The 23,357-nt window shown below is 39.9% G+C and overlaps 2 protein-coding genes across 2 annotated transcripts; both read left to right on the forward strand.

The window, feature by feature from the left end:
• The first annotated feature begins 2,095 nt into the window (after positions 1-2,095).
• Positions 2,096-3,820, forward strand: LOC144705425 (pentatricopeptide repeat-containing protein At1g31430-like). The gene has a single exon (XM_078578087.1). It carries the CDS (start codon positions 2,096-2,098, stop codon positions 3,818-3,820), a length of 1,725 nt encoding a protein of 574 aa, XP_078434213.1.
• A 2,829-nt stretch (positions 3,821-6,649) lies between these two features.
• Positions 6,650-13,864, forward strand: RBR1 (retinoblastoma-related 1). The gene is made up of 18 exons (XM_078578351.1): positions 6,650-7,145; positions 7,243-7,347; positions 7,444-7,577; positions 7,685-7,781; positions 7,860-7,906; positions 8,031-8,235; positions 8,303-8,366; positions 8,463-8,642; positions 8,712-8,905; positions 9,169-10,024; positions 10,384-10,540; positions 10,616-10,688; positions 11,646-11,822; positions 11,898-12,017; positions 12,089-12,236; positions 12,300-12,412; positions 12,917-13,032; positions 13,461-13,864. Exons 1-18 carry the CDS (start codon positions 7,059-7,061, stop codon positions 13,624-13,626), a joined length of 3,039 nt encoding a protein of 1,012 aa, XP_078434477.1. The 5' UTR covers positions 6,650-7,058; the 3' UTR covers positions 13,627-13,864.
• The last annotated feature ends 9,493 nt before the right edge of the window (positions 13,865-23,357 follow it).

Below are 23,357 nucleotides of genomic sequence, written 5' to 3' on the forward strand. Positions count from 1 at the left end.
TTTACATGGTTTATGCTTCTTTTAGGTTGACGCAGTGAGGGAATGCCTAAGCAATGCCATGTAGGCGTGACGACCTAACGGAGTTGAGAGGATGATGTAGGACGACTAGGAAATGGACGACTGGAGAGACGGAGAAATGATAAGGACGGAGGGAAGGCAATGGATGGATTGGGTAAGGGAGGGATAAAACAGCCCACAGAAATCCACACGGTCAAATTCGGAGTTTAAAACCGATGAAATACTGGTGGTGCAGCTCCGATCCTCGTCGAGGGCGGAAGTACTGTCTTCGCCCACCGCGACGATGCCGAAGCACCAAAATCAATACCCGAATTCGCATCACGAGGGAAACTCACGAACGAGAGAGAATTTGGGGAAATCCAAACCAAATTAAATCCGACGGCGGTGGAGACTTCTTGAGAAATACTGGACGAGGAACACTTCGACACCAAAGAGTTCATGCGTACCTCAGCACCGTAGTGCATCGGGGAATTTTGATCGTGATGAGATTGGGCAAATCCGGGCATTGAATGGCCCACTGGACGAGAGAGTCTGGGCGTTCCGGGCGTTGTACGGCCATGGCAGAAAGCGTGACGGTTGACGGGCGCTTCGATGCGGGGTGGCGAATCCAACTGCGCGCTCAGTTGGCGGGGGGTCAAGGGGGCGTCCCCTCCTTATGGGGTGCGGGGTAGTGCCCCGACATCAGAATGGTATGCACGATGTGCAGTGGCGCCGACAGCGTCCCGGACGTTGGGTGGCCTGGGGGCGGCCTTGGGCAGCCCTGGACGGGACAGCCTGGGGGCAGGCTTGGGCAGCCCAGGGCGCCCTTGGGCAGTCCTTGATGGGGCGGCCCGGGGCGGCCTTGGGCAGCCTTGGACGGGGCGGCCTAGGGTGGCCTGGGGCGGTCTTGGGCAGCCCTTGATGGGGCGGCCTGGGGCGACCTTGGGCAGCCCTTGATGGGGCGGCTTGGGGCGGCCTAGGGCAGCCCTTGATGGGGCGTCCCGGGGCGGCCTTGGGCAGCCTTGGACGGGGCGGCCTGGGGCGGCCTTGGGCAGCCCTTGATGGCGGCCTGGGGCGACCTTGGGCAACCCTTGATGGGGCGGCCTGGGGCGACCTTGGGCAGCCCTTGATGGGGCGGCCTGGGGCTACCTTGGGCAGCCCTGGGTGGGGCGTCCTGGGGAGGCCTAGGGCTGCCTTGGACGGGCGGCCTGGGGGCGGCCTTGGGCAACCCTTGATGGGGCGGCCTAGGGTGGCTTGGGTAGCCCTGGATGGGGCGGCCTAGGCGCCCTAGGGCAACCTAGGGAGGGCGAGATAGAGAGAGATAGAGAGATAGAGAGAGAGAGAGAAGGGACAAAGGGGTGGGAGAGATGAACGGGAGGGTGTTCGGCGACGACGATGATGGCGGCGGTGGTGGCGGCGGCGCTAGGGTGAGAGGAAGGATAGGGGAGGCTGGGCAGTCCTCCAAGAAGAGTTAAAACAAACTCGATTCTTGAATAATGACTGCCTAACTGTTTCTTGAAACAATGGCCTATACATATAGGCATCGGAGGAAAGAGAAAATACAACTTAAAGACGAGAAATTAAAGACACAGGACGTGCTTCATGTCATGCCAAGGGGCAGTTGTTGATCTGCTGTTGGCGACGTGTCATGATGCGCGAAGGAGCGTGCGTGCGTGGAGACATGCGTAGCGGAGATGGTTGCGGCGTGTCCATGGCGGAGGTGTTGACGTCGGTTGGCTGTGGCGGTGTGTCCGTGGCGGAGACGTTGACTTCGGTTGATGGCGGCGGCGCGTCCGGTGTCGATGCGATGGCGTCCACGCCACCAGAGGAACTAGGAATCAACGTCTAAGGTTTAAACACTCACCCAAAGTCCAAGTCAGATTTTTTGTTTTGACTTTGTATACTTTGACTTTGACATTGACGAGTCAACTTATAGCAACTGGGACTAGACTGAACTTCAGATAAGATTTTAAGTATTTATTAAAAACAAAAAAGAAGAGAAGGGTATATACAGATATTTCCATAGCTCGAGGGTACTTATAAAAAAACACAGAGGAGATTAATTTCAGAATTTCACCCCATAGTTATAAATTGTTTGATGAACCGCGCCAAATCTCAACTCCGGCGATGGCTTCCAAGCTCACTCTTCCCCCATCCCGCCACCTCCGACCAGGGCCGTCGAATCCTCGCCGCAGCGATCATCAATGGCATCCTGGCCGTCAATTCAGCCATGAAGAAAGCCATCGACAGCGACCACCCAAGTCTCGCCTTAGCGTTATTCAACGCCGTAAGACTCGCCAATCTTCGCCCCGACGACTACACATTCACCTTCATCCTCAAGGCCATCGCTCTCCTTCGTCTCTCCGGCAGAGTCCCAGAACTTCACTCTCTCTCCCTGAAGCTCGGCTATGGCGATAACCCATTTGTACAGAACTCTCTAATCCGCGTCTACTTCGGTATCGTCCAGCCGAGAACAGCCCGCCGCGTGTTCGATGAAATGTCTGGCTCAGTTCGGGACTTAGTCTCGTGGAACAGCGTTATCTCTGGGTATGTACAGAATAAGCTTTACTCTCACGCCCTCCACCTGTTTGATGAAATGACCGAACCCAGAAACTCTATCTCCCCAGACTCCATCTCCTACGTGGGAGCTCTAGTGGCTTGTGCGAGGATTAAAGCCCCAAAATTAGGGCAGAGAATTCATGCTTACGCCTTAGCAGGCGGATTCAATATTGATTTCTTCTTGGGTTCTTCTCTGATTGATATGTACGCCAAATGTGGGCTTGTAGAGGATGCCCGAAAAGTGTTTGACGAAATGCCTGACAAGAACAGTGTCTGCTGGAGTGCTATGATAGCCGGGTACGCCGGCGCCGGAGAGTTCAAGCTATCTGTGGAGATTTTTAGAGAGATGCAGAGAGCTGGGATGCGGCCGGATGAAGCGGCGTTGACGTCGGTGATTTCGGCGTGTGCCCAGCTCGGAGCTCTCTCCCATGGCAGTTGGGTATGGGCCTTCTGCAGGGCCCATGGCCTGGATGATAGTCCGCGTGTCAAGAGCGCCATGATTGACTTCTTCTCTAAGTGTGGGGAAGTGGAGAAGGCTATGGAGATCTTCAAGGAGATGCCTCTGAAGGACGTTGTGGCTTGGACGGCCATGATCGGCGGGCTCGCCGCCAATGGCCGCGCCGCCATGGCTGTTGAGCTCTTCTCTGAGATGGAGATTTGTCCTAATGATGTCACTTTCCTTGAGGTTTTGTCTGCCTGCAGCCACGGTGGGTTTGTGGAGACGGGTTTCAGATATTTCAGAGAAATGGTTGAAATTTATAGGATTGAGCCGTTGATGCAGCATTATGGGTGTATGGTTGATCTTCTCGGCCGGGCGAGGCTGTTGAAGGAGATGGAATTGTTCATAAGGAATATGCCAATTGAGCCTGATGTGGTGATATGGAGGGCTTTGATCTTTGCTAGCAAGAACTGTGGGAATTTGGATATGGCAGAAATGGCAGCTGGTAGAGTTGAACAGTTGGAAATGCAGGGAGGAGAGCATGGGTCTAGAGTGATGCTTGCTAATGCTTATGCCTCCGCTTCCAGGTGGGAGAGTGTGAGGTTGGTGAGAGAGGCCATGGACGAGCTTGGGATGAGGAAGAAGCCTGGGTGTTCTTCTGTTGAAGTTGATGGAAGTGTGCATGAGTTCTCTGTTTCAGATGCCTTTGATCCTTGCATGGGTTTGATCCTGGAGGTTCTTTTGAGTCTAAATCAGATCATCTGTTCGGTCGGGATTGAATTAGAGGAAGCTCGATTTTGTTCGATTTTAGAGGTGTATAAATGAAAAGAGTTCGATGGTTGATGACAGGGTTCGCCATTTTGGACTGGACTTCGGTCAAACTGGACTGAACAGAGATTGTTGGTCCCCATTTTAGAGAGGACCTTCCGGCATGTCCACATTCAGTCTGGAGGTCAAACAATACCAAGGATGGACAATATTTAATAATTTCTTAACTGTAATCTGTTGTTAAACTCTCTACGACACCCCACATCCCTGTTCTTGACTCCCACTATGAGGCTCTCAATATGTGTGGGTTTCTGTTGCAGTGGTTACGGGGAGCCTGGTGGCATCCTACATGGACAATGTGTCCCAATACCAGTCCCCAAGGGAGGCAGCTGTACCCACTCTTGGTGGCAGGAGTGTCCAACATTATGCTACATGCGTTGCAGGTCCAAGTGTGTGCTCAATTTATGCTAGAAATGGTGCACACAGAACTAATGATGGGCATGCAGCAATGTCTCATGCCCTGTGGTTAACATTTGGTTGGTGACATTCGTCCGATTTCGTTGCGATCAGTGGTGGTGCGCATGCGGACACATGGTTTGGAGACCTCATGCATGGTACCATAACCTCCGGATGTTAGATTTTGAAGGGAAGCAGCATGGTTCTCCCGAGCGATGGGAAGTGTAGGGAGATTTTGAAAATGTTTGAAAGGAGGGTAAAGGGCCTGTAAGGTCCTGATGGGAGGTTCACGGATTCGTCAGGTGTTCATCCTTTGTTATGGTTCAAAAAAAAAAACCATAAGCCCCGGATGTTGCACATAGGGAGACATACTTGGAGTGGGCATGGAAGTGCATCTCGTGTCGAGGACTCGCAAGAGCATGGCATGCCGTATCATTAGGGAACGGCACCTACAGGACGTGACGCCCCGAACGTGAGGGGACGGATGACAATCCGTGACGGATGGTGATGTGACGAAAATTTCCTCACGTCACCGTCTCGTCGCACGTCCTAGGATTTCAGAAAATCCATCATGTTCACGTCACCGTCATGGTTTGCGGCGTCTTTGTCACGTCCCCCTCACCGAACGGCATCATCGTCACGCGTGACGGGAAAAATAACCATGCGGAGGAGAGATAATTAGAGGGACATATCTCCAATTATCTTTGGACGACATCCTTTTGCGTGCGTGAATTAATGTATGGACTTTTCTGCAAAATGACAAGAAATTGAGTTAGCGACAACACCTGGCGAAATCTCAGCCGTCGAAAAACTTAAACCTAACGATTTTTAAGCCTTCCCATCATGTCATTCGTCCAAGGCCCCTTGTCACTGTCACGTCACCATCACGCCCAGTTTGTCATCCATCACCGTCACTGTCATGGGCCCCTAATTTCGTCACCGTCACTCTCACGTTGCTGTCACCGTGAGGTCTGACGCGATGGATGACGACTGCCATTCCCTATATACTCTCAAGGGCAGACCCCCATTATTTTTCCTATATACTCTGGCGACTTATATTGTGTTTGTGAAGGCTACTTGACTATGAGCAAAATCTCAAGATTCATGCGTTGATATACTACAAAATCGGCCCTTGTGAGTTAGATCACTGACACTCGCTCCTTGTTCCCCGCTCGATATACTTGCTCCCATCTCCACGCCCCTGCTCATGGCTTCCCATCCCAGCTCCTCACTCCTCATCCCTGCTCCCACTTCCCCTCCCAACTCCCAATTCCACATTTCCTGCTCCCATTTCCCACTTACAATTCTTAGCTCCTGTTTCGGGCTCTGCTATTCCCAACTCAACTCCATTTTTCCTAGCTCCCAATGTTCGTATTCTCTGGTTTGTGTTTGAAATATCTCGATCCAAAATAGTCTATGTTGCCATAGTTTTGAGTTATATTTCCATTGATTTACTGACTTTAATAGACCAAGCTGTTATCCTTTTGGGGTAAAACAAAGTCTACTGAAATTTGATTAGTTAATTGTGATTGAATAGAAGCTCTGTAGTCGAGTTGCGACGACTTTAACTTTTTATGTTGCCACACAACTCTCGCTAAAGTTATGTATGTTAGCAATTAATAAAAAAGATTAATGCACTCAGTGATGACCGCAATTTCATTAGATATGCTACATGGCTAATGAACTTTTTTCTAGGAAATAAGTTGGGCTGTTTGGGCAACTTCCTAGTAACTCGTGTTCAGTTAAAATATTTGTGACACCCATTGGAAAAATGCATTATTTGAAACAAAAACGACCTTGTATGAGTTTGGATAAATAATAATTCGCAAAAACACGAAAGAAATAGACGAAATTTTATCAAGAAACAAACAGAAAGTAAGTGAATAAATACAGGAAATGAACAAAATAAACTAAATAAAGAAAATAAAAGATTCGCAATAAGTAATACAAGAGTCAATTCACCATCCATTAATGAGTAATGCAATAGAGAAATTGTGGGTGAATTTTACAGAAACTTTATCTTAAAAAAATTATCCTGAAACCACACAACCACATTCCTTCTCCATCTCAGTCTTCATTTACTTCGTAACATGCATCCGAATCTTGATCGACTTCGTAACCTGAAGTCTGAGGGGAACCTTGCTCCTCGGGATGTGCCAAGGACAATTCAAAAATTTGAATTTCATTAGACTTTTTTGTTTAGAAATTCAAAATTCCCATGATCAGACCATCCCTAACTCTTCATTATACTATCCTTCCCTCTAGACATGTTGACCACTTATTTGCCAGTGATTATAACCATATAGATATATTCCACGTGTTTCATGCTGATTGGTCCACGCAAGCGTCTAGCTGGCGACCTCTGGCGTTCTCCCGCCCCAATTTTCCCGCGCTCTGCCGCTTCCAGAGAATAAAGGCTAAGCTGTTGAAACGAGTCGAAGAGAGAAAGTTGAGTAGAAGAAGAAGAAAAAGACAGAAGAGCAGTATTTCAGTGCGATCCTGAAAACCCTAAATTTGGCGTTGTTCTTGCTCAGCGGAGAAGGAAGTTGATCTCCTGCGCAGTCGGTAGTTGATCAGCGGAGGATTTCCTCGTCGTTTTCGCTGTGCGGAGGCGTTTTGATCGCGAGGAATTCGAGTTATCTGGTAGATCTGTGTTGTTGTTTTTGGTTTCTGATGCTGGATCTGCTGCGTTGTGTTGACATTTGAGGGAGTTGGAGGATCATGAGGGAATCCGCCGGGTTGGTGGTAATTGCGGTTCAATTAGGGTTTCCCGCGGGAAAGTCGGTTGGGGATCGTTGGTTGCGAGTTGAGTTGGTGTGTTGATGCATTTGGTTGGAAGATGGAGACGGAAGATACGAAACCGGTGCTGGCTTTTGCGGCTAATGACGCTTGCGCAATGGAAGCTCGTTTCGACTCCCTGTGCAAAGTGTGTAAAATTTTCCTTTTTCATTGGCGATAATTTGATTTTCTGTCTCTTTTAATCGTTTAATTGAAATGCCTGCTCGTTTATATCATTCCCTCAGGCGGGATTGAATTTGGATGAGTCTCGGGGAAGGATCGCGATGGAGTTGTTTCGCGAGATCAAACCCATTCTTGTGGCATACATGTCGGCAATAGGGACAAATCCAGTAATGACGTTATTGAAATATCTCTCGTGAGAATTTTTTCTATCAGTTTCGTACTTACATGCTGATTTGGGGTTTTTCCCCTTGGTTTGCTAACAGGCGGAGGAGATTGAGCGTTTATGGTTCGGGTTTATTCTATACTGCGTCAAAAAGTTGAACCCTGGAAGCTCTAAAGAAGGATTTGAAGAAGGGGGCTTTTCTCTACCTCGGATTTTACGGGCAGCGAGAATCAAGTATCAACTTCCATGCTTCTTTCTCAATTGTCATTTACCTGCTAAATTTTTCTACTTCTTTTTCATCACGGATTTGTTAATTTTTTTTGCTGTCCATTTTCCATCAGCGTCATGGATTTCTTCAAAGAGATGCCGCAATTTTTGCTCAAGGCTGGACATGTATTAGGCAGAAAATTCGGTTCGGACTGGGAGAAGAGGCTAGAGGTGAGAAAAAACATATTTGATTTATTTTTTCCTGTTCATTTTTTCTTCACAGTGCGTCGGTTTCTTCTTCATTATCAGGTGAAAGAATCCCAGGGCAATTTTGTTCATCTGAAAGTTCTCAGTGGGTATGACTTTCTCCTTAGTCAAACTTATCATTGGTTTACTTAAGTAGAAGTTGCCCTACAAATAGCTTCTACAAACCTTGTCGGAAATCGTGCCTCGTGCTATTCCACTAATAATTCTTTACAGGTTTTACAACCGCGGATATGAGGAATTCTTCCTGCCTGGGGACATGCGCAGCGGCAAAGACAAGAATGTTACTGATTCAGAGAACATAGTCCATCCATCGGAGTATCATCGTTTTGGGTGGCTTCTGTTCCTGGCTTTACGGGTCCATGCATTCGGCCGCTTCAAAGATATGGTGACATCGACAAATGGAATAGTTTCGATACTGGTCAGTGCCCATTTTTTGATTTTCAAAATTTCTCTTTAATTAAGTTGCTTGTTTTTTGTCTTTATAGGCAGTGCTCATTCTTCATGTTCCAATCAGGTTCAGGAAGTCAGTTATCGACTTCTCACGCCAAGGTAGTCTCATGTTGTGACCTGGCGGATGCTTTTATTTCTCTCCTAAACTATACTTTTTCAAATAGCTGAAATTTGCATCGTTTGATCATCGTGTAGCTAACAAGACGGGAAAGAGTGTGGACCTTATAGCTTTCTTATGTCAGAAATATGACACGGCTGAAGATGAGTTGAAAAAAATGTTGGAAAAAGTTAACCACATTATAGTTGATATATTGAAGAAGGATCCCCGTCCAGCATCTGGGTGTGAGGCTGAGAACTTGCTCAACATTGACACGAGTGAGTTACTTTGTTTCACGTTCGGCTGAGTTTTTCGCCAAATTATTTCTAAACCCTTTTTCCTTTCAGATGGGTTGATCTACTTTGAAGACTTGATGGAGGCGAACTCTCTATCAGCTAGCTTGATCAAGCTTGATAAAGATTATGATGACACTATTTGTGTCAGAGGAGAACTGGATGAACGCATGTTTGTCAACGGGGAAGATAGTTTAATTGGGACAGGAAGCTTATCTGGAGGCGCCATTAACATATCTGGTGCCAAGGTATTTATCTCCTCCTAGAGAATCTAGCCAGAGCTAAAGAATGATGAAACATTACCTCTTTCTCTGGTTCTAAGGGTTTTGAAAAGAATGAGAAAAAGGTTTTTTAAATATTTCTAAAGAAAACATAAGATGGGTTAACAAAATAGTTTTAGATATGAAACGAATGAGGAATGAACCCAATTTTCTCATTTGTATTCGAATGAAAACATAAAATATTCTACAATTAAATATTGTATCAAAGTGTGAGTTCCCTGTTGATGCAGAGAAAGCTTGACTCCTTCGCCTCGCCTGTAAAGTCCATTACAAGCCCATTATCTCCTCCTCGAACTCCTGCATCCCCGTTTGGCAGCAACACTGGTATAGTGAAACTCACCTCTACTCCTGTAACCACTGCCATGACCACTGCCAAGTGGCTACGGAACGTTATCTCTCCTCTTCCGTCCAGTCCCACTGCTGAGCTTGCACACTTCCTTTCGTCATGCGACAAGGACGTGACCGGTGACGTAACTCGAAGAGCCAACATTGTGTTGGAAGCAATCTTTCCAAGCAACTCCTTTGGGGAACGCCTTCAGACTACAAGCCTTGTGGATAGTGTTTGGGCAGAGCAAAGGAAGATGGAGGCCATGAAGCTTTATTATAGGGTTTTGGAGGCTATGTGCAGGGCGGAGTCCCAGATACAGAGTGGGACGAACTTGACGCCATTGTTGTTCAATGAGCGATTTCATAGGTGCATGCTTGCTTGCGCTGCAGAGCTTGTTCTAGCTACCCACAAGACTGTCACCATGATGTTTCCAGCGGTTTTGGAGAAGACTGGCATAACAGCATTTGATTTGAGCAAAGTGATTGAGAGCTTTGTTAGGCATGAGGAGACTCTCCCCAGGGAGTTGAAGCGGCATTTGAATTCTCTGGAAGAGAGGCTGTTAGAGAGTATGGCTTGGGAGAAAGGGTCTTCTCTGTACAACTCCTTGATTGTGGCAAGGCCATCTCTTGCTGCAGAGATAAACCGTCTGAGTCTTTTGGCTGAGCCGATGCCGTCTCTGGACGCTATAGCAATGATGCAAAACATTTTGCCTTCTGGGTTGCCACTTCAGCCTGGTACCAAGATTGAGATTTCTCCAGGTAATTCCGCAAATTTTAAAACTATGAAACATGTTTGGGGTGGTCACCATTCTGTCAGGTGACTCTCCCTCAAATGTTTTCAAAAAATAAAATAACATGTTTATCTTGATTGATTTCATTCGAGTTTCTTGGCTGAATTTGGAAAATGTTGTGAAAAATTATAATACTGCACTGACTCGGAAAGCCCATGTGGAAAATAGGAAAAGTTCTTGACCTCAAGCCAACCCTGGGCGTTAATAAATCAATGCAAGAAATGCTCAATTTTTACCTCTACAGTACGCTTTGAGAGATACGACTTATGCTTATGATAAGACTTGGACTTCTGTTCCTTACTGAACTGGAAAATAAATGTATTTCAGATCTCAGCAGTGAAATGCGTTCTCCGAAGAGACCATGCAGTGAATATCGGACTGTGCTTGTAGAGCGCAATTCTTTCACATCACCTGTGAAGGATCGGCTGCTGACTTTTAACAGTCTTAAATCAAGGTTGCCGCTTCTTCAGTCCGCTTTTGCCAGGTACGGTAGAAGCTACCGAAGTTGAGCATGTTTAAAGCAGTTCGAGAGAAGGAAATTAAACTTTTTTTTTGGCAGCCCAACGCGACCTAACCCTGCAGCAACTGGGGAAACGTGCGCTGAGACTGGGATCAATATATTTTTTAACAAGGTACTTCTGTGGCCTAGATATCATTTTATGCCAGAGATTGCTGTCTATATAGAGGGTCCAACTGACGGTGACAAATTTGTCATCATCATGATGCTGTAGAGCGTCAAGAATGAGAAAGAGGCAGATTGAATGATTTTTAAAAATTGTACTCATCATCACTTAGTCATCGTCATTGTGATCCAAGCTCGGACACATGCCAAGGTGTCATCAACGCCATTGTCACTTTTTCAAAAAAAAATCATCGCCATTAATACCATTATGCTTTAGTGAGAACTGAGATAGAGAGGTGGAGTTGCATTTAGAGAAAAAATATTATGTAAATTGTATTCTTAATTCCACTGTCATTGTCCTCTTCATCCTAGTGCAGACCAATGATGAGGTCATGGCTAGTGGTCATTGTCTTCTTGCCATTGTCCATCTTGAATGCCAGACCCTATCTATACAAATATTTTTGGTTTACTTATCCTCCCATCATCATCATCTCGGGTGCCAAAACCTTTCTATATAATTATGATAAGAACATGGGAGTTCTTATCGGGAAATGATGGGGATTGAAGAGAATTGGCGGTAAGATCGTCGCCAGGTAATCAGAGAGAGAAAGAGAGTTAATACCAGAAAGATCATTGGCAGAGTGAGAAGCGATGGGAAGAGCATCACTGGAGAGGAGAATTGGGAACCGATTGCTTTCATATACCTCTTGGCTGCCCTCCTAAAGGTACAGCTGTCCTATTTATATAGAGAATACATGCAGAGTGGGAATTACAAAAATATCCTTAGCGGGTAAAATGACAAGAGTTTCCTAGATAAAACGGGGATCGTATCAAATTATCTTTGGTATCCTCATCAAAAGGTCTAGGTCAAGTTTCTGGGCCTTATTATTTGTTGCTTTTTTTTTTTTTGAAGAAAATTATTTGTTGCTTTTGTGTTTTCAAAAAAAATTATTTGTTGCTTTTGCAGATCACCAAATTAGCTGCCATACGGATAAGAAGCTTGTGTGAGAGACTGCAACTTTCCCAGCCGGTCGTAGAATGCGTTTACACCCTGATTCAACAAATTCTCACCCAAAGAACTGCACTTTTCTTCAACCGCCATATTGACCAGATTATACTCTGTAGCTTGTATGGGGTTGCCAAGGCACGCCAATTTCCTCTCTTTTCTTCGCTCTGTGTCCTTAATTGCTGCGACCCCTCTTACTTTTTTATTTTGCAGATCTCTCAAATGAGTTTAACCTTCAAGGAGATCATTTACGGCTACAGAAAGCAGCAGCAGTGTAAACCCCAAGTTTTCCGTAGTGTTTTTGTGGACTGGTCTTCCGCCAACATGAGCGGGGTATATCATTCATTTTTTATGTAATGATTATTTTATATTTTTAATATTAATTTATATTATTGGGTCTTCAGAGGACCGGGCAGGATCACGTGGACATCATCACTTTCTACAATGAGGTTTTTATTCCTTGCGTGAAGCCATTGCTAGTGGAGCTTGGCTCTGCGGGGGTCGCGCCGCAGAAACAAGCCCGCCTCTCTGAAGATACAGCCAATGCCGAGGGTACGCGTCAAAATTTTCTTTTTTTCTTTTTTTAAAGAAAATATAACTCTGATTTAGCACCAGGTCAACCCCCGAGCTCACCTCGGGTCTCAACGTTTCCGGCTCTACCGGATATGTCCCCCAAGAAAGTCTCGGGAACTCACAATGTCTACGTCTCTCCTTTGCGTTCATCCAAGGTGAGATTCCATTGGCCGCCAGCACTGTCTCAGTTATTTCAATATTATTTCTTATTGTTCATCTCATTGACCCCTGACATTGTATCATTTAGTTAATCATTTAATGTTGACTCTACAATTTATTCTAATTTAGCGTGTCGTTTAATACTATTTTTCTGTCATTCTGTAGACCCCTTAATTTTGATTTCACGTTTGATATTTACTTGTCTTTTTTTGTTATTCCCCCCTGCAGCTAATGATTTGCTTAGTCATTTAATTCTATGTTTTACTGCTCATATTAAGATCCCCAACGCTTTATCATTTATCTAGAGTCGTTTGATATAAGTACTTTGCATCTTACTTTCTCGTGTAATAAAATACTATTTGTCGTGTATCTTATTGAATTGTACATTACATATTTGCTTGGTCGATGAATATTAAAATTCTCTTACATCCCTCTTTCCATAGTCATTTAATATTATGTTTCTATTCGTCCTACTTTAATCTTATTTTTTATTATATCAGATGGACTCGCTGCTGTCGCCAAGCTCCAAGAGCTATTACGCTTGCGTAGGGGAGAGCACCCACGCATATCAGAGCCCCTCCAAGGATCTCACCGCCATCAACAACCGCCTCAACTGGTATTACAATTTATTTATTTTTACCTATTTTTAAAAATTAATTAGTAAACGTTACGAGGAGATCTCTAGGAAGTTGACTTTAGGCACCCATGAGGACATAAATTGCACAATAAATATTAGAAAACTAAACGTCTAATCATAAAAAATGAGAGAAACAAATAATTTCTACCGTCTATGAGGGTGATATTCCATCTGGAATTAAGAGAATTGCAATGAATTATAAAAAATAATTCAGCGTATACATGTAATAGAGTCCTAGGGCTCGAACCATGTACTTGTCAGGTGGTTACCGATATGTTTGGGTGACCGCCTCATATGTTTTCAAAAAAAAAAAATAAAAAAATAATTCAGCGGACCGAATCAAAGTCCTCGGTCTAGATGACCCAATCCTATCTCAATCAACCCATTATTGTTCTCTCTCTCTGCAGTGGGAGGAAAGTAAGCGGAAGGCTCAACTTTGATAGTATGGTATGCGACTCTCTAGTGGCTCGGAGCCTACCGGCGCCGTCTCAGAATGGCAGTTCGGCCGGGTCTTGCACGGAGGTGACGGCGCCGACAGAGCCACGAGTGAAGACAGAGCAGCCAGACCCTTGAAGAGTATCCTCGGTCCATGTATTTAAGGTATGCCACGTCACCCCTTTCGACAGCCTCTCTCGTCTCTGCGCCTTGTGTTTTTCTGGGCTGTTTCGTGCCGTCTGTAAATGAGCTGTGAATGGGGAAGGGAGGAGGGATGCCGGCGCAATGATCAGGATTTTTGGCTCCCCCTGTATGTGCTGCCCCTTCCCTCCTCTGACCCTTTTTAATTTAATAATAATCCTGTCTTCTTTTTTTCTTTTTTTTTGAATTTTGCATTCTTGTCTTGCCTGTTCTTTTTATCAACCCTCCTAATAACTCACTCATGGTATGGAAGTATTTGTGCTGATATTTGTGTTGAGATCTGAGATTGAGATGATAGTGGGAAAATACTTTGCTACTTTCGGAAACAGAGAGGGAGATGGGTTATGATTTTACTTTATCTTAGTTGGTTATATTTGGCCAACCGTTGCAGTGAAGTGTTCATGTTCTTTACAATTTTTCATATTATTTTATTTGAATAGTATTTTGCAATATAACTTTGTTGTTTTTTATTCGTTATACGTAAAGACAAAAAGTGACATAACATACTAAGATTTCAAGTCAGAGTATATTCCTCACTCGGAAATCTAATACTAAGATTAATCAGCTTGTGGAATGAATCAGATATAGTGATATAAATTCAAGTGTCTAATCTGCTTGATCAATGTCTTTTCTCGTTAGAGTTTTTTTCAGCGGTGTCTAAGAGAAAAATGTCTTCACTTGATCTTTTTCTCTCTTGTCAAAAGTTGACATTTTTCAACATTTTCTCAAAAAGGTAATTCTGAAGTTTGATCTAGAAATATTTTTCGGAACAATAAATTCATATAGGTCTTGTTACAAAGAAAATCAGGGCATTCATTTTTGAAAATGAAAATGAGAAAAATTCTGTATGTTGGTGATCTCCTATTGGGGTCGATGAAATCAGCCCATTCAATAAATCTTTAGCCAAATATTGACACATTCTATTTAATTTTTGGAAATAATGATATTATTATATACCTGTAGCTTTACCCATATCAAAATCAAGTAAGATAATATTTAGAGGATTGAAATATTACTAACACATTAATCCTCCAAAGGTTGGCAGAGGAAAGTAATTTATTATCTATCGAGTATGAATGATTCATTGTTAGGGAAAAGTACCAACTATGAAATATATAAGGAAATAAATTAATCAGAAGATATAGAAGGTATGAATTACATAATTTAATTTCAAAATTGGAATTATTGGGGGATTAAACAAGTCTTTGACTGGTTGATATAGATATACTTGAATATAAACTAACAGAGGTAATTGTGACATACATTAAATATCTTAAATCATAAACACATGAAATTAGAGCGAATATTGTGTTGATTTACTACACACATAACTTGTTGGTTCGAAAATTTGAAAATAAGAAAACGGGGATAATTCCTAAGAAATCAGGACTCATTGAATGAATGCTTCAGTGACTGAGAAGATCTTGATTATTGAAATTGAGATTGGTACATTGAGATACAGAATTATTATGCCTCTGATTTATTGATTTTGATGAATTGATGGTTGACTCATAACATTGATATATATCTTGATCATTGATTGTAATTCTACTTGTTACATATGAAGTGAAATAAGTTAATAATTTGGGAAGAGGATTGAATTGAATCACAAAGGAAGTGATGCAGTTAACTCAGCAACTTTCTGATGGGATTGTACAAATGGCAATGTTTGCTACTGTTGATTTTTGTGCTTGATTAACAATACGAAGGTGATTTGTGAAGAAAAAAAACAAAGCACAACTTTAATAGAGCTTTAAAATTAAGTCATAAATGATGATTAGCTCCTCTTTCATGGAATCAAATCTGGTATCCATTTGGTTCCTCAAATGAATTTTCATAAGCTGCACATTGCAAATGTCTAGGCATATCCGCACAATCCTCAGCACATCAAATATCCTCTTCTTCTACTCCATAAGCTCCAAAATTTATATGGGAAGAATCTCCTTGTCTTGGTGCGCACAGTCGGAATGGAGGGCATCCAATGAGAAATATTTATTCTCATTTAAACTAAATGAAAAGGCGGACATGCACTTGATAATGAGAAATAACATGCTAATTTTAAAATTAATTACATGTACTTTATATATTTATTTTCATTTAAATGATTATAAATGCATACCATTAAATCTTAAAACAAATTACATTATTTAGAGCGAATTAAAATCGGGAAAATTAATTACTTCTATTTTTTCGTGATTTTATGATATTTCTACATACTTTCTAGACACTAAATTCATAAAGAAAATAATAATGATACTAAATTTAATTATATATATATATATTAAATTTTAGACAAATTTAATTTATTGATAATGCTATTATGATTTTTCACAAATCTATGGTATTTTTGAATAATTGTTTGACATTATGTTCATAATGAAAATAGTTTTATACGTTGGAATACATATAATTCTTGATTTATTTAAATATCTTTAGGGGATTTAAATGCAGTTATTCCACTCCCCCAACTTTCACAGCCCAATTGGTTTGGATAGCAGCCAATGATTTGCATAGACCAATCATTGGCTTTAGTCAATCATTCTCTGTGGCCAATACTGCATCATTTTTTTCATAGAATTTATTATTATTATGTTTTACAGGTGAAAACACACAACCACTATAAAAGACGTGATTGTTTTATAATTATTGCAATTATCGTGTCCAGACACATGGCACCACTTGATTCAACGATGAAAACTTCAAGAAATGTGCCAAAATGCAGATTCTGTTACGCAGAGCTTAATTTGATTGGATGTGTGATTTAAATGCATATTCCATAGAAATCATTGTGGCATTTTTTGGAAAAATCAAGGACACATGTTGTGCATGATTACAGTAATTTATAATGTGTATTTCAATGCATAATATTTGGGAAATATCAGGTTTATGCATCACACTGGCCATCTGTGATGTGGAGAGAAAAAGTAATGTTCATGATTTCCCCAACTTCAAACACGAGGAGTTTGTAATAAAATTTTTAATGATAGATTGGTCCTTACCTCTTTTATCCATCTATGGTCTAGAATTTTTGTAAAAAAATACGGATTTGAATTTTGTTTCTAATTATAGTTAGTGAAGTTATTTGCTCATTCAAAATCTTGTTTGGGTCCATTATGAGTATTGAGAGCAAAGGATCGAAATGACGTTATGATCAATACTCATGAAGAGAAAGCACCTTTCGGCTTGTTGGGCACGTGACGATGAGGTAAGTGTTGTCTTTGTATTTTTTAGGTTCACATCTTGATTCTTGTTCCTAGGTTATCTTTGTCATAGAGGATATCATAGGTTTTCAACATACCTCATGCCACCAGCACCTTCCCCATTGGCTGGCGCATATCTGCCTGCATATTTATCTGCACTAGCGATGGTAAACGCATTCCAATCGTTGTACTCCTCTGCAATATCTGTTGCAATCAGTTCATTCGCCAACTCCACTCCATTCACTTTCTCCACCATACCATTACTTGGCGCTATCAAAGCACCATTTATGGTAATTTAAATATAATTAATTATTATGTATTGTACTAAATTCAGACTAAAACCCCCAAAATAATTTTATAAAATTTAAATAAATTATTTCAAAAGCTCAAAAATATCATCATCTTAGAATTATTTTAAATTAATTTTCGACATTTTTATTTTTTAAATTATATTTAATTATTAAAAATTTAAAAGTAAAAAGAAGAAATGAAAATTAAAATTCACTGATTCAATATTTTTCCATTATGATTTGATACTTACTATGTTTTAATAAGTCTTATTTTGAGTTGATATTCAAGAAAGTAGCTCTAGGCACGAGGTATTGGACTTGTTCCAGATCCCCAAGTCCCCATGGCTGTTAATTTATACATCTCTCTTTCTATAATTCCAATGCAATACTCTCTCTACGTTCCTCTTAAAATGCGTTACTCATCCTATTTCACCTCAAGGACAGGAAGGCTCAGACTACCACAACAGAAGGAAGTCTTGCACGGGTCATTTTGTTTTGGGTTTCTCAAATTTACACCTAACTTTAGTTTTTCATGAATACCCAATGTCTGTTAACCTTATGTATGTGACCTTGTAGGCTCATGTATCAATTTAGTTACCAACTTCAATGGTCCAATGACATTGTGTCGAGGAGCCGTGTTGTCTGGTGCACCATTGGGGGACTGGTCATAGATACAAAGGCAAGATGGTCTGATATTGGTGGAGTTGCTACTCCATTTTCAAGGTTGAGGGAAGCAACCTAGAAAGAAAATGCTTGGAGTATTCTGGTGGAAGGCCAAGTTCAATTGTATTGAAAATTAATTTTAAATAAAAATATGCGCCATTATCTATTACACACCTAATTAGTATTTAGGTCCTCCTACCTGAAAGTAAAAGATGGCCATTCTTCTCCTCTCAATCAAGCAAAAAAATATAAATTTTGTACCAATGAAACATGTGTGATGAAGCTCCGATCTAACTAAGAGTAAAGAAATCAGAAGAGTGGGTAAAGGTGTGTAATATATAATGGATGTGCATATCATACTCAGATATCTTACTTCCAATGCTAGATGAATAAGCTGAATACACCAGAACTGTGTAGATAAAAATAACAATAAAATATTTTTCTAAAAATGTACTCAATGTCTTGTACCCCTAGGCGTGCGATGATAAAGGCAGTGGCCAAAAAGTCAAGAAAGAAATAACATTAGATGCTCCCAAAAATAAGAAACACTACCATGGCACAAACACCATTATAATTTTTAATATTTCTTTAAGAGGTTGAACCCACTATTTCTAAAAATATGCACTCAAATGACTTCTGCTGCTCTAGTGAAGGATGCATGACTTTGAGAAATTATCAAGGATGGTACATTGCTAAGCTAAAATATTGGCCCCTATGAATTTAGCATATTGTGTAATTTGATGCAAAAAAAATCCAAAAAATGTAATTGTTTGATTAAGATGAGTGCATGCCCTCATTATGAGAGTAGACCTCGCAAAGAAGATAATGCAACGAAGTCTTCGTCCAAGGTAGTAAAATATTAAAATAGTTATTTCATGATTTCTTAAATGCAACAATACTGACTTGAATGCCCAATTGGGGTTTGATAGTTGACCATACCATAAGTCATTTAGGTGTGTCAGAAGGAGGATGGACTCTATTTTTATGGTAACTAATGATAAGCCTAAAACTGGTGTGTAAATATGTCGACGTTTGGTCTTTCCCTTAATCACTAAATACTAGGTATAGTGCAAGCAACGGGTTGAACCACAGGGCGGCAATCTGCAAGAATTTTTATCCAATTTAAAATTAATTAATTGAAGAATGAATTAATTTTGCATTGAATGGACTTTAATTATGTTTCATTCTGTTTATAATTAATCAAAATTAAGTAGAAACTTAATTTTGATATTAATATTTTTGGTCAAGATACTTTTGATAGGATAATATTGATTTTTTTATAAGATCAATTCGGATTTTCAATAATCGAATTAGGCTGATTTATGAAGACAATTTTTATGCCTTACAATTTGGGAATTAATAACAAGAAAGAGATTTTTAAAATTGGATTTGAAGATGGACGAATTCTTTTATGAAATTTTAGATTTTGGTATTTTAGATGTTTAATTGAATTTTCCAACAATCGATTTGGAAATCTAGAGAGAGAAAATAGGCGATCTAACCTAGAGAAGAAAGTAGACGAATTTGGGGGAAAATGGATTAGAGAAGAAATTCAACCCTAATTTTAAGATCTAAGATAAAAAATGGGATAAGAATCAATGTAGAACCAATTATTAACAATCAGATCTTGAATCAAAATTAAAATTCAATTCTAATTTCGTTTCAAATCAACTTCAAGGGCATGTACATTTTGCCCATGCCATTTCGTTTTAGAATCTTTCAAGAAGAAGTTCAAAAAGAAAATTAGAAACTTATAACTTTCAATGAGGAATCAGGATCTTTCGACTTCCAAAGTAAATCCTGTATCCTTCTTGGTCAAATCATTGGGGAGAGTTTCAAAAAGTGATTTTCCCTTATTCTTGACCTTTTTTAAAAATCCAACCGTCTAGATTGTAGAGGGTGAAAGGACAAACCTACCCTCAAAATTTGGGCGCAATCGGACGGCTAGATATCAAGATATTGCAGATTTACTGGCATTTAATCATGGTCGTTGGATCATTTTATATCTCTTAAAAAATGGCATTTTTCCATTGGTTGACATTTTTTTGCTTGTTTTCTCTGCCCTCGGATCACATTCTGACACACATATTTGGGCACTTCCACAGGCCGCAATCATTGCTAAATACTGCTGCATTTAAACAGTTAAGAAAATGCCACGTTGCCTCGTCAGCACTGCTTCAAATAAAGAAAAGAATATAAAAAAGTATAAGCTTACCTCGTATCAAACGCACACAGTGTCGGTTGTCGCGTGCAATAAATGCATGCGACTAACCAACTGTGCGTACGAGGCATCTTTTTAGAGCTTATTATTATATGCAAAAAGTCCTTTAATAAATGCACGCGGAGATAAATTCTCCGCGTGCATTTATTGCACGAAAAGAATCAATTCAAATAAAATAAAAAATGCGTACCTTTTTCTTTGTTGCACGTGCTGCATTGCTGCTTTTAACGTAATAATTGCTAATTATGGCATCGCGTATTGCAATGCCATGATGAGCCAACAATGCTCTTTTTTTTAAATGCATTCACTCATTCGCTCGAATTTGGTCGAATGACATGGATGCCACGAAAATTCAAAAGAAAAATTATTTAAAATACTAAATAAACCATTACAAAATATTCTTTTAATTCTAAAATTCATTTCTTGGCTATAGAATGGTCAGAAAATTATTAAAAATATGGAATAAATTCCATAAAATTAGTAAAGTCTTTACCAACCTCTAGTCAAGTATTTTATGCCCTGTAAAAAATATTTCTTCAATGCACTGAGGTTTAAATATCATGTAAAAAATACTAAAAAGTTAGAAACAATAATAAAATCAAAGTTTAAGTTATTTATCTCCATTTATATTTGATAACATGCAAATATGGACATTAAAACACATAAATGTAATGTAATATATATCAATTAAACATTATAATTTGCAATTAATCAAATAATGAGAGAAAGATAATATGAAATAGTTGATGAATCCATTATACTTTCTAGAGAACACAAAGTAGTTTGACACATCATGCGTTTGTGACTCAATCCTATCAATAGGGTTAAATAAATGCAACATTAATTAATGATATGTTGGATATATTTAATATATTAAATTATAAAATATACAAGTTTTGGGCTAATGGAGTCATTAACTAGTCAGTGCATGGACCTACAAGATCAAATGCATAAGATTTATGAGAAGTTGGATGATATACTTAAAGTATAAGGAATTTTGTGAAAAAATACTCTTAATTACAAAAGGAGGAAGCCCCAAAAAATTTTCATCCATGATTTCCTTGGGTTCTCCCCTCCTTTTTTCTCTTATCTTGAGCACCCTTTCCTTCAAATGCGACCAAAATAGTGAGAAAAATCATCTCTGAGTGACAGTGGAAATTATTTATATGAGGAGGTTTTACTTGACGAAGAAAATGTGGATATCTCTAGAGGTCAGATACTTGTTTGGCTCATAGTAACTCAATCATTACTGTTTCGCGTAAGGTGATTCAATCATTGTTTTTGGTTTTATTTTTAAGGCACTTTATGATACTATGTTGACTTTTTGTGTGAATCATCTTTGGATCTAATTTATGATTTAAATGAATGACAAATGAGTATCATAGTCCTAATAATATTACAAAAATTTGCCACTGCTGCCACTTCCAGAAAACAAATGCAAAAGGGGAATATCGTAGTCCTAATAATATTACAAAAGTTTGTCGGTGAAATAGGGCTGATAAACCAGACTTTGGGTTAAATAAGTCATTTAAGGCTCTGATTTATGCGACAATATTTATAAAATTTTCCTTACTTAGAATAGGGTAATTATGGGTCAAATCCTCAAGGAGCAGGTAACGAGAGAGTAAATTGTAATTCAAATATATTTTGAAATAACTTTTTTTTTCTTGATTTTATATATTTATGGATTTTTAAAAATTTTCTAACGAGAAAATCAACTAAATGATAGAAAACTAGTCAAAACTATTTTAAATAACTAAAATAAGTATTTACGTTGCTTATTATAAGTTCTAATAATTTATTATGAGTTTTAAGAATATTTCCAGGGCAAGAAAAACTTTAATAGATAAATAGAACCTTAGGCTCATTTCGTGAAATTGAAGCAGAAAAGAGTAGTGGACAAAAATCATTGTAACTTTTGTTATAGGAGGGATTTTTTAGTTCCGTGTGACGCGTTGGAAAGTTTGAATTTAGGCTATCCTTTGTACCTAAAAAAAATGGTGAAAAAATTCAAATAAAAATTTCAGGAGATCACACGAATCTTGTTGTCACTTCCCCCAAGGGCCAAGTGGTGCTCTTTCTCCAAGAATCTTGATCACCCTTGTACTCTCTCTCCCACACTCCTCTAGAACAAGAATGTATCAAAAAAATCTGATGCACTAGGCCTCCAACAAAAAGTTTGGAGCAGAAATCCAAGATGAGATACAAGGAGAGGGGAGAAGAGAATATATAGAAGTGACATAACTTTCTGAGCCATTGGATTTAATTCCAAAGGATTGGAGGGCTAAGATTTCTTGATTTCCAGCCTGGAACCACATGCCTTCTTTCTCAGATTTCAAAATAGACCATTCAAATTCAAATTGTGGGTTAGTTCCACAATTCTTGCCTTTAGTTGGCCCGGTCTTTAAGGAGGTTTGAATAGACTTCTAGAATGGGCTTCTTGTGTATCGGGCCTCCTCTCATTATCCATTTGATTTCTAGTTTCCTCTCATTTGTATATCAAATTCACCATTACATTTACCTAAGTCCTGTCTATCAAATAAATCTCCTAGAAGATGTGAGAAATCCAAATGACTCTAAAGAGTCAAGTGGGGTTAGTCTAAAAAATCAGTAATATATATAAACATAGAGCTTAGGAAAATAAATCATAAATATCTCATTTTATGCTTAAATCGTGAATGATGCTAGTGCAAATCTAAAAATATGAGGTAAAAATTAAGTATAAAACCATTATTTTACTGATCTAATTTGACGTTATCAAGGGCCCTTTCAAATAATTTGAAGATGTAATTTCTACCCTTGCTTTTTAACTCTCCACCATATCATGCAGGCATAACCCTCTATGCCAGCTTATGGTGCTCATGGTTGTGATGATAACCACCTCTACCTGCCATTGTGCAGTAATATATGTCAATTCAATTACATACAAATTTTATATATTTTTTAAGTGAAGTTCTTTCTTATCACCCTTTTCAGTTTTCAAACCATTTCATCCTTCTAATCCCTCATAATTCATCAGTCATCTGGACCAACCATCTTATGCAATGGTTCAGTCCATCCAAATGCTAAGAGAATAGCGTTTGCTTTCTCAGAAGACGACATTGAATATTGATATCACAATGTATATCTTATCACATACTGTTATTAATAGCACTGACATCCAAACAAACTTCTGTACATACATGCATCAAATATCATAAATCATTACTATAGCAGTTGATACCTCATATTGGCATCTGATAAATAACTGCATTATTTTAATGGCACTTAAATACACTTTTAATTTTGATGTTT

This window comes from Wolffia australiana, chromosome 7 (assembly GCF_029677425.1).
Source record: "Wolffia australiana isolate 7733 chromosome 7, ASM2967742v1".
Classification (NCBI taxonomy): domain Eukaryota; kingdom Viridiplantae; phylum Streptophyta; class Magnoliopsida; order Alismatales; family Araceae; genus Wolffia; species Wolffia australiana.